Source organism: Microtus pennsylvanicus, chromosome 2 (genome assembly GCF_037038515.1).
Source record: "Microtus pennsylvanicus isolate mMicPen1 chromosome 2, mMicPen1.hap1, whole genome shotgun sequence".
NCBI classification, from domain to species: domain Eukaryota; kingdom Metazoa; phylum Chordata; class Mammalia; order Rodentia; family Cricetidae; genus Microtus; species Microtus pennsylvanicus.
In genome coordinates, this window is record NC_134580.1 from 64,088,017 (window position 1) to 64,100,427 (window position 12,411).

The following is a 12,411-nucleotide window of genomic DNA, read 5'->3' on the forward strand; positions in this document are numbered from 1 at the left end:
CATTGTGATTCAAGGTCTGGTCTGAGAAGAACCAGGAACTAGTTCTGGACTGCAGGAGACCGCAGGTGAGCGGCGGCACAGTTTGTTCTCCAGCATCAGCACAGAAATGCTCATCTGCTCACCTTCTGCTGCTCTGTGTCCTACGCAATGAGAGAGGGACAGGATCAACTGTCCTGTTCTAACTTCTAGAAATAAGCTACTTTGTGATGGTAACCAGAGGGTAATGTGTACAATAACAATTCAGTGCATTTCTTTTGACTTTATATTTTGCATTGTTCTTTGATATTCTAAATCTCTTTCCTATTTGGTTGTTTTCATGTTAAATTATAGCAAGATTTTCAAATATTTTATAGGATAATATTTGATGAAAATTCAGGGCAACTTAAAACAGATACTTGCTCTCCTATTTAATAAGAAGTAGTCATACGTCCAAGGAAGATGAACTTAATTCTAACTGTAAACATCCCTGTTCTAAGCAGAGAGCTCAGTACCATTAAAATGTACAAAAGTGTACAGAGCAGACATTGCTGCATCATTTTTATAGATAAAGTAATTTATATCATCAAAAACTGAGTTACTGCATGAAAGAGACTGGACATGAGAACTAAGATAAAAAGTCAAGTCTTGTGATTTTCTTTCTTGCAATATGTATCAACATGTATCTGTAATCCTCCTCAAAGACTGGGTCCTTCTCACTTACTCTTCTCATTACCTTCCTCCCTGAGCCATGCATTTAAGCAACCTATTCAGTTGCCTTGTGAACTGGTTTCACTTCATGTTATAGACAGCAAGGAATGTTCCCAGAAGCTACACTTTCAGATAAATGTTCAAGTTGTGATGCTTACGACACACAGGTTCATCCTAAGCCTTGCAGGAACATTAACAACCTTATATCCTAAAGACACATCCAATTCATAATACCATATGACTCAATGAAATCAAGATATGATTTAGGAGGTGTAAGAAACTAGTTTATGGTTTTTCAACTGTTGGTTTGCTGAAATGTCCTTGGTACATGTTTTTCAGTCCTATGAAAGGGTGACCCAGCCACCCGATGTGACTGAAACATTCCCTGTTATATGATACCACTACATATTTCATGACACTGAGACATATGAATAGCCGATTACAATTACAATTACGATTACGATTACAATTACGATTACAATTACTATTCTAAATAGGCTTGAAGGTAGCAATAAAAAATAAAATCACTGCAATAACATTACCATTTGTTAAACTATGCCACACAATGAACTAAGAACAGAATATGTACATTGTCTGTTTCTCCTGACCAGTGCCATCCCCATGTCACAGGTAGAGAAATAGAGTTTAGAGATTAAGAGTAACTTGCTTAATACATATGGCTATGAAAAACAGCTTGGATTAGAACTCAATCCCGATTATCTCTAAATCTAGAGCTCTTACTGGATTCTGTTCAATGCCTGTCTCTTCAGTGGACCTACAGCGTTTTAAAATACAGAAAAATATCCAATGTAATACACTGTGTCTTTACTGTTACCATCCAACAAAGTGTGTTATGACTTGCCTTTTCTCAGTATGATACTTTCCAAAAGCTTTTAAATTTTCTATTTTAATCTTTCTTATATTTGAAAAGTTATTATCAGTATACAAATTCTGAGTGGGCAAAGGAATTGTTTTCAATTGGCCTGAGAAGTAAGATCCTGTACTCTGTACTAAGGAAGTACAGCGTTGGTTAATTCCCCTTAGAATGGCTGAATTTCTCCACAAATGACCAGATGGTACAGTCATTTCTTCAAAAGCAAACAAACAAACCAAAAACAACAACAAAAAAATCAAACAAATAAGGAAAATGACATTTTGAAGTTGCCTTAGGCTACACTGTCAAGTTATGGGGCTAATTAAAATCTGGACTTCATTACTTAAACAAAACAAATACCATTTAAAAATATTTATAAACACAACTAATATGATTATATTGAAAACAACTACGTACATCTTTATTTAAATGAGAATTGCCAATAATACAGCTGCTATACATAAAGGTATTGGCAGAGGCCTCATTCCTGCTAGAAGTTGCTCCAGGAGGGCAGGGCATGAAAAAGGCCAACAGCATATTAATTTACTATTTAAAAACTTGTTGACTTACAGATTATTATTTACATAGACTATACTGGAAATCATTTGTAATTTATTATTATTAATTGTCAAAAATGAACTCAAGCTGGTAAGCCAGTCTTTAAACTTCCAGGTTTTAGAATAAGGAAGTGAGCCCTAGTGTCCCATGTACTTGCTGCTATAACTAGCACAACTGGGATCACTAAGTCATGAAGACTGGAGACCACACTTTATAAAACAACATGGTTAAGATAAAAACTGTCACACTTTCCTTCCCTCTTCATGTTTTTAATCAGATGTAGATAAGTAGTAGATTTTACTTGGCACATGTTCTCATTAAAATCTAACAAAATTTATATTTCATATATATGTGTGTGAAATATATATATATTTCATATAAATGTATGCCAGGTGTGGTGGTAAATAGCTGACTACAAGCTCTTGAGAGGAGGTGGCAGGAGATGGCACGCTTCAGGTAAGCTTGGGCTACACATCCCCAGACCCTTTCTCAAAAAAAAAATATATATATATAGTATATAAAATACATATACATGTGTGCAAATATATATGTCATATACCCGTGGATTGACAACAAAGGCAATTTCACAGCATGCCCTTTTCTAAATGATGCATGAAAGCAAATCCCTAAGGAACCCATGAGGGGCAGCACTGTTATCACTGCATGTTTGGGGAGGAGCTGGCTCGGTGGTGATGTGCACGGAGCTTGGGCTACTGCTGAAGATTTCCTAGGAGCAGTGACCACCATTTCCATCTACTCAAATGACCCACGCTCACAGGACAGTGACATGGTTGCTGCAGGAAATCACATGCTCAGTTCTGAAGAGCACCAGTCCTAACACACATACACACACACACGCACACATGTGTACACACACACACGCATACACACACGTGTAGATAATCACACATGCACGCATACACACGTGCACACACACGCACTTTTTGGCATTCTGAAAAGTAAGAACAACACAAATTAGGAAAGCTATGACTCATGCTACTGTGAGTTTCTGAGTTTGTTTTGCCCTTATCTTTGATTTGAGAGTGAGCCTTGAGCTGTGTGCACAGCTATGGGAAACAGATAATCAAACAGCAATACAAACTTCTGGGAATTAAGATCCCTGTGATTTCAGGAACCTTCTAGCCTTTTTCTTAACTTTGTGCTGAGAGCCAGTGTGTGTATGTGTCTGTGTGTGTGTGCATGTGTAGAAGATGGTGGCTAAGCTATAGTGGCAGCAACAATGACATTTAAGATTTTAAGTCACTATTACACTTAGTAAGTATAATAAGGCCAATATACACATACCTGAGATGGGTAGAAATATACAAGTTTTCCGATCACATGGGAAGAGGCTGGATGGGATTAAGAGCTCTGCTGCACAGGATTAAATGTAACAATGGAGCACAGGAGGGGCAGAGAGAATGGTGTAAACAATTTTGAATAAATGATGTCTCCAAGGCCTTACATTTAAAAGAAACAAACCAAAAACTCAATTTACAGAATCAAGAAGCTCACAGAACCTAAAAATGAATAAATTCAAAGAATGTAGGTTCAAACACATGATAATCAGCATGGAGAAGAAACAAGGTCATGAGAACAGTTACAGAGAAACAACTGGTTATGGATTTAGAAACTGACTGCAATAAACACAGACTTCTCATTAGAACCTGTGGAGGGTGGAAGGAAAGCCTAATCTACCACTAATAAAATTAGAGAAACCTCTGTATCAGGCTGTCTGACACAGCGTTTCTAAAGTATCTGAGGTCATTCAAAGGCCTCCTGCACACCTCATCCCATGAAGACCTACATCCCTAAACCTTTACCAGGGACACTCAGCGCAGTTATCAGTGAGATAGCTGAAGGCAGAAGCTAGGTTTCCCTTGTTACAGGTTTCCAGGAATCTGTATCTGTTTCATAAATGAGCAGAGTGAGAGCACAGGAAGGGACGGGGCTTGAGGCGTTAGGTAGAGGAAGAGAGACAGTTCCAAAAACTGCACTGATAAGTTTACTAAAATTACTTTGAGATACAACAGCACATCCCACAAATGTTCACCAGAGTCTGACCACTGCAGCACCAGTCCTCATTATCAGGACCTCTATGTGGCAGAGAACGACGCTGTCCCACCTTCCAGGAAGCCTCAGGACCACACTTTAACTAGGGTGATTTCATGTGGGAACAGTCTGAACTCTAGATGCCTATTGTCTACGATGACTAGCACCCTGGCATGGATTGTTTTGCCTTTTTAACACAAATTAATGAATAAAATGAATTAGATGTCACACCATGAGTTAAATAAAGTCTTCGATAATGCTAATTTTGTTTTATAAGTTTGCCTCCTGATATACAACCATGACCAAAAGCTACGTGGGGAGAAAAGGGTAGATTTCAGCTTCCAACTTCCAGTTTATCCTGAGGGTCAGTCCAACTGGAACTCGAAGGCAGAAAACAGCAGAGACCATGGAAGGGTGCAGCTTACTAGATTGGTTTCTTGGACAACCCAAGGCACCTGCCCACGGGTGTCATCATAGTAGGCTAAGTCTTCACGCATCAACCATTAATCAATGAAATGCCCCCACAGTCTTGCCCACAGGCCAATCTGATGGAGGTGTTTTCTCAGCTGAGGTCCCCTCTTCTCAGAAAATTTATGCTTGTGTCAGGTTGACAAAAACTAAATACTAAATATTATTAAATAAATCATTTATTTTTATGTTCTTAAAGTTTATTCTCTAAACATAATGTGCCCTTTAAAAGAGGGAAACAAAATTCTTTGCTACACAGGACCCTCCTATAAAGGATACATAAATATAAATATATATGATATACAACAGTATTTGCAGTAGTGGCTTATGACCATCATGGAAATCAATAAACAATTATAACAAATGTGTTTTAGTTAAAAACTAACTAAATAAATACAAAAATGATTCTCTAAACCCAAATAATAACTCCTTAAGAACTGTAGTTTGTTCAAAACATTGATTTAATAAAGCCAGTGAGAAGCATATTGTTCTAGTCTGCTTTCTGTTGCGGTGGTAAACCCCATGACAGAAGCACCACAGGAAAAAAAGGGTTACAGGTTATGTCCATAACTGAGGGAAGCAAGGAAGGAGTGCAGCCAGGAACCAGAGGCAGGAACTTCAGCAGGGACCCCAGGGAACACTACCTACAGGATTGTTCAGCCAAGGCTTCTCTGCTCAAGGGTAGAACCACCCACAATGGGATAGGGTGTGCTATATCAATTATCAATCAAGAAACTGCATCCAGAGATGTGCCCAAAGGCCTGGTTCATGAAAAAAATTCCTCAGCCAAGTCCACTCTTCCCAAGCAGCATATACATACACGTTAAATTCACTACTGCTTGGCTATTACTTCAGTAAAATCTTCATTTAAATATCAAAAAAATATGAACAATGTAGAAAGATACAACCTGCTTTTTCTCTGATTTTTAACGTCTGCTGCTTTTGAATTTTCCTCCTAAACTTTTTTGCAAGGCTAGCTTCCTTCTACCAATCCACTTTAGATAAGGACTCTTGCTTACAACTCAAGCCCAGAGTCAGCCACTTCCATTTCCCTCCTCCCTCCCTTTATCCCCATGAACGGTAACAGAATAGCCACGCACAGTTTATGTGTAAAATTCTACCTTAGGACGACTGCATTCTTTTAGGAATGTGGAAAAGTGCTTCACACTCTCTGTTCTGATGACTAAATTAATAACAGGAGCTCATCAGTTCATCCAAGTGGACCAGTTGAACTTTCCAAAGTCCAGTTTTGAATGACAATTTCAGTAATATTTAGTAAAAAGTCTTTAAAACACTAAGAAAACTAGTGTTTTCTTGTGTATCAAAGAAAATCTGTATCTTCAAAAGTCAATGGGGGCTATTAAACTGGTCCACTGCTTGCCTAGAGATTTTAACCCAACATTTTTGAGGCTTTCTTCTTAAGCAGTATGAATTAATTATCGATTATAGCTTTGAAAAGGTAGAAAGATGAAACTATAGACTGGAATCAATTGTCCTTGTTGACAGCATTTGTAAAATCCCATTTAGAAGATGAGGAAGTGAAACACAAGAAGTGAAGAGCCTGCACAGGACAGATGCCAGCTCATGGCAGGGCTGATAATGAAAGTCCAGCGTATTTCCAAGCTTAGTAATCTTTCTGCCACACAACAGTGATGAAATCAGTAATAATAAACATTTATTAGGGCCGCTTATGTACTAGACTTAATGCTAGAAAATATTAGGATTAGTACCTTAGAATATTGACAATTATCTCTTTTCATCACAACTGTCCTATCAGATAATTCTACATCCTATAATAGCACCAGAATGTGAAGGCAGATTTGTTATATTGTGAAGATAGGCTGTATTAGATAGTCACATAACTGGACACATTTAACAGACAAATGGGGGAACCATTTGTACAATCTGTGTGGAAGGAAGTCTGGAGGAGACAATGGCTTCACAGCTTTCCTCAGGCTGTAGCTGTTCTCACCACAGCTGTGACTCTGGGCAATTACTTCTCTAAACTTTCCTTTCCTAGTTCCTCCATCTGTAATAAGAAACATAAGATTCCTCACAGAGTTGTTATTATTAGGGTGAAATGAAAGAATGTATTAAGACAGGACAATTCTTGGTGGAGTACCCAGTGACAATTACAGTTGTATTTTAACTACTTGCAGTTTTGGTTTCTAACACATTTCCTCAAAGTGCTACACTAACTTTTAAGAAACATGATGTTCAGAGAGTCCAGTTTTATCCCATGCTTTTTCAGTCACAGTCCAGCTGGCCTTGTGAGCTCCCAGTAGATCAGCCCCACTGTCTCAGTGGGTGGGTGCACCCCTCGTGGTCTTGATTTCCTTGCTCATGTTCTCCCTCCTTCCACTCCTCATTGGGACCTTGGGAGCTCAGTCCAGTGCTCCAGTGTGGGTCTCTGTCTTATGGCGAGCAATGAGGGCTGATGAGAAGCCAAGGACAATGGCTCAGGGTTTTGATCCTACGACATGTTCTGGCTTTGTGGGAGCCTAGCCAGTTAGGATGTTCATCTTCCTAGACATGGACGGAGGGGGGAGGACCTTGGACTTTCCACAGGGCAGGGAACCCTGACTGCTCTTTGGACTGGAGAGGGAGGGGGAGAAGGGTGAGAGGAGGGGGAGAAGGGTGGGAGGAGGGGGAGGGAAATGGGAGGCTGGGGGGAGGCGGAAACTTTTTTCTTTTTTTTTCCTTTTCTCAATAAAAAAATAAAGATATATATGCACAACAATAATAAAAAAAAAGGAACATGATGTTGTAAAGTATATACTACAATAGTAGTACTTGGCTGTAATCAAGAATTGCTGTATTTGGATCACGTAAGGGTGACTAGCTCCAGAGGGTCATTACACACAAACACAGGCCCATGACATTTTCTCTAGCTTTTCCACTGTGATTGGGTCCTACACCTTACCTCCAACCCATGAAAGATATACCTTAATCTTTCCTTATTCTTTATTCTAAGAAGATATTATCATCCAAATACGTTTCTTTGCTTTCAGCTCTTATAACCTTGAATACAAATTTAGACAAAAAGACATAGACATATGGTTTCGAAATTATACTAATAGATTAAGTCAAACCTATTTCTATATTTTTGAAAAAGTAAAACCCATCATTGGCAGTTTCCATTTGTTACTATGGACTATTTGCTTGCCTCATGTGTGTGTGCGTGCGCGTGCACACATGCACACACACACACTCACAGCATACCCATAGGAGCTTGAAGTAAGTAAAGAGTGTTGATGTGGTGGGATTCCCCTCTGTATGCTATAAATATGTTTTATTGCCACTGGTTAATAAAGAAGCTGCTTTTGGCCAATGGTTTAGCAGAATATAGTCAGGCTGGAAAAGATATATAAAGAGAGTAAGTGGAGTCACAGAGAAGACATGTAGCCACTGCAGGAGACAGATGCCTGATGCCAGTCAGAACCTTACCAGTAGGCCACAACCATGTGACAATACACAGATCAATAAAAATGGGTTAATTTAAGATTTAAGAGCTAACTAGAAATACGTTTAGCCTATTGGCCAAATAGCATTGCAATTAATATAGTTTCTGTGTGACTATTTCAGGTAGGGGAAGCCTAGATGAACAAGTAGACTCTGCATACAGAATATGAGCTGTGATTTTGGCTATCTACAGTGCAAGTTTGGGAAGATGCTAGAGATGTTTCTATCAGCTCCTGCCTGCCCCCATTCCTCCTGTATTTCCCATTTATCCCTTAGCAGAGCCACTGAAGATGCCTACCTACATAAGAGACTGTAGTTAAGTGACTTTGAGGAAGTGATGGGAATTAAGATTTGCTATTCTAATCTGTACCAAGTTCCAACCAACGCTAATTCAAACTTTAAAGAAGCATCAGTTAATTAGGCAGAAGTCCTCAGATAAAAATGTAAGTCCTGAGCTCTCCAGTGCCTTGAATTAGATGTAATACACCTATTACATCACAGGGACTCATGATGAGAATGTTTGAAGAAGGAAGAGAGGAGTTGCCAGTTAATGATAACAAATAATTCCCAGAATAGCAGACCTATTTTGATGGCATTTACCAATACCCACAGTATAAATACTCAGCAAGGTTAATTTAAATGGTCAGTGGTTTAATAGTTCTTTAGAGGTGAACAGCTGGCCTTCAGATGGCTAGTATGAGCTCCCAGCTCGATACTATTCGACAGAGGACTACAGGAGAGACCAGGAAGCAGTCTTGGAAAGAGCCTGTTCTACACCCTTAGCCTTGCTATCTGTCTTCATCCTTAGCCTTGCTATCTGTTTTCCAGTAATGTGCTGTGTAAAATGGTTGTGATATTTCATCTTCATTGTCAACTTGAATGGACTTGGAATCACCTGGGAGACACACCTATGGGTTTTACTGTGAGGACATTCCAATGATTTACCTGAGAAGGGAAGATCCACCTGAATAGGAGAGGTACCATCCCAAGGCTAGAGTGGGATTTCAAAAGTAAAATGGGAAAAAGAAGAAAAAGGGAAGGGAGAAAGTACATGGAGTACCAGCATTCATCTGTGTGCTTTGAATGGGAACACAACATGACCACCACCTCATGTCTGGGCTGCCAAGCCATGGTTGCTGTGATGGACTGACTGCATGTATCCCCTCAAGGGATGAGCCTGAAGCCCTTCCTTTCCTAAATTGTGTTTGTTGTATCAACAAGAATATAGCTCAATGGCTTCTCTAATGAGAAGAATTAACCAGTCTGACTTTCAGACAGCTCAGTTCTCCAGATTCTCACTGTTGGCTGCCATCTGTTAGGTGTCAAACTCTCAGGTGCTTGCTAGGTTCTTCTTCAAGTCTTGACTCACAGACCTAGACACTCATTCTCGGGCTTGCTGCCAAATCTCTAACTCTATATTAGGAAAAGGTTCTCTTGCATTGTGTTCGGTTCCATTTCCACTGGCTCTCATTATTCAGTGCTCATACATCTTAACTGTGAACAGCTCATGTTCCTAGATACAAAGAATTTCAGAAGTTTTATATAATAATATATGGTTATTATAACATGATACTATATAAATGCTGTCCATTTATAAGGAAGGCATGGTAGGGGCTGTGACTAGTCAATACCATTAATAAACTTTTTCATAAAAGGTATACACATCTTAGTATTCTACACTTTAATAGTTTTTCTTGACTGCATGTAAACTTATTCAATTGTAGTGAGATGAACAATAAACAATAAGCCGGGCGGTGGTGGCGCACGCCTTTAATCCCAGCACTTGGGAGGCAGAGGCAGGCGGATCTCTGTGAGTTCGAGACCAGCCTGGTCTACAAGAGCTAGTTCCAGGACAGGCTCCAAAACCACAGAGAAACCCTGTCTCGAAAAACCAAAAAAACAACAAAAAAAAAACAATAAACAATAAACCTTTTATTCTTCTTTTCTTAAGCAACTGTACTAATGTGGATGCCCTACCTATGGACTGTTACCAGTAAAAACTGCTATGATTCCCAAACACTAGACACTGTAAGTACTTCTACAGCCAAGAAAGAGCCCATGTCATTAAATTATTGAGGAAAATGATGAAATATTCAGGGGCGCGATGAGAATACTAATGGTAAATATTTATACATTTTCCCAACTTTTTTTAAACTCAAGTCAGTTGCAGACATGTATTTACCATACTCTGTGAAGAGGAAGCATGTCTGATCCGTCGGCTGTTCCTGTTTGATCATCTTGAAACCGGAACTAACCCTACACCTAGCAGTGCGAGCGACCCTTGAGTATATCCCAAGGCTCTTACCTGCACACTTGTAGTCAGGGGCCACACCTTTAAGCACAGCGTCAAAGATGGACATTTCCACTCTCTGTTTCCTGTGATGACAACTCAGAAGCAAGGAAGGCTGGGAGACAATCAAGTAGAGAAACGGATGGAGCTCTATGTCACCGGTTCCTCTTCGGCCAGGCTGCCTGACAACAGTGACACCAAGTGCTTGTCTAGCAGATGACCGTGTGGACGCATGTAGGCTTTCAAGGGAGAGAACCCTTATTTTTTTTCCTGAAGGCAAAAAATTGCTACCACTTAAGAGATCTTCAGCAGTCACCATGGAGATGCATGCCTGGTTAGGCTTAGCTACGTCAGCATCAACTTCTGGGAGGTTTAGGGAATTCTTGCCTGTGGTCCCATCCTCCTTCTGTTCTGGTACTGCGGACTTGTGTAAGGGCACCGAGGAATAGGTCATTAGTGAGATCCTACCGGCCGTAATAAATATGTCGAAGGGAATGAAGCTGAGGTTCTTCACGATGGAGGACTGGTGGGAGGGCCGGGCTATGCGGTGCTGACTGGCGCCACTGCACTGCTCTATCTGCACAATCTGGATTTTAACGCTGTCACTGCCGATTCCACTGTCCTGAGCGCCGCTGTGTCGGGAACAAGTTTCAGCCACACCTCCATCAAATGTGTCCATTTTCTTCTGTTCTTGTTTAGAGATCTAAGAAAAAACAAGCAGATATGTCAAAGTAGTTATGTATCAAGTGTCACTATATGAACAATGTTATTTAAATAAGCTGTTTAAAGGAACGTAAAATGGACCTAGTACATCTTAAAGCCACAACAACCACAAAAGCTATGTGAAAGTTCCCTACCCCAGAATCACCTTATAATCTAAGGGAAATCTTTTTTTTTTTTTTTTTGAGAAAGGGCCTTCCTTGCTTCTTGGCCTGGGCTAGCCTGAAACTATGCTGTGCAGACTGAAATTCACAGCAATCCTTATGCCTCAGTTTCCCTGATAGTCAAGAAGCCTGAAATCAATGCCAAGAAATTCTTGAGAACAAATATCAAATTTCCTTCATTAAAATGTACGTCTGAGTGTCATTGTTTTTCACTTTATATTAATACAAATCAGCTTTTAAAATGCTACTCCAAATAATTACTTTAGTAATCTTAAAATAATCCCCCAAATTATATAATAAATGATTCCAGCCTCCAATCAGGGTTATTATTGGTAAACATAAATTCCACATGGCTGCAGATTTTACTGTGCTTTTCATCCTTATTATAAGACTAGTTTATAGGATTTTGAACAAAAAGAAAAGGAAAATAAAAGAAGTTCAGACTTTGAAGGGCAAAGATCAAATTAAAATAACTGAATGACATTTAAAAAGATGTTAATTTATCTTTTTCTACAACAGGACTTGGGAGGAGGGAAAGGTGAATCAACAACTCAGTACTGAAGGCCTCTGATTCCCTGTGGAGAAGGAAGGCCATGTTGGTGGCAGTAGATGGGCAGAGTCCTCCGAGGCTTCAGCTTCTCCTTCCAGGACCCCTAACAACCTAGTGGGCACTGGGTGTTTCATTTGCTTCCCTTTGAAGTGATGCAGATTAATCCATATAAACATGGAGAATCCATAGAAATAAGGAAAGGAAAACAAACCTTCCCTAGTCCCACTGCATTAGCAAGTATCATCAACAGGATAACATATTCAGTATTTTTTTCTGCTGCTCAGGCCCTTTTGTGATTATAATTATATTGAAGAGACAAATTTGAAACCCATTTCTATCCTTGTGCGTTGCTTTGTTTCTGTGGCAGGGTCTTGCCATGTAGCCCACACTTGCTGAGTTCTCTAGAGTCAAGCAGGCACCAAACACACACACAGTCACACAGTCCCTCTCTTTCTCGCTCTGTCTGTCTGTCTGTCTCTTGCCTTAGCCTCATCCATGAGTACCTTTTAAAAGAACCTGTAAAGAGCTGCACACAGTTGATTTAAAAGAGTAATTTTTCAACAATTTCTACATAATTAGAAGTTTG

The 12,411-nt window shown here is 39.6% G+C and overlaps 1 protein-coding gene across 6 annotated transcripts in view; it reads right to left on the bottom strand.

The window, feature by feature from the left end:
- Vps13b (vacuolar protein sorting 13 homolog B) overlaps window positions 1-12,411 on the bottom strand; it is a 463,403-nt gene that overhangs the window by 155,910 nt on the left and 295,082 nt on the right. For all 6 annotated transcript variants that reach the window (XM_075961199.1, XM_075961203.1, XM_075961200.1 and 3 more), the window contains one exon: window positions 10,407-11,094. In XM_075961199.1, coding sequence (XP_075817314.1) covers window positions 10,407-11,094 — 688 coding nt within the window. The remainder of the gene's footprint in view (window positions 1-10,406; window positions 11,095-12,411) is intronic.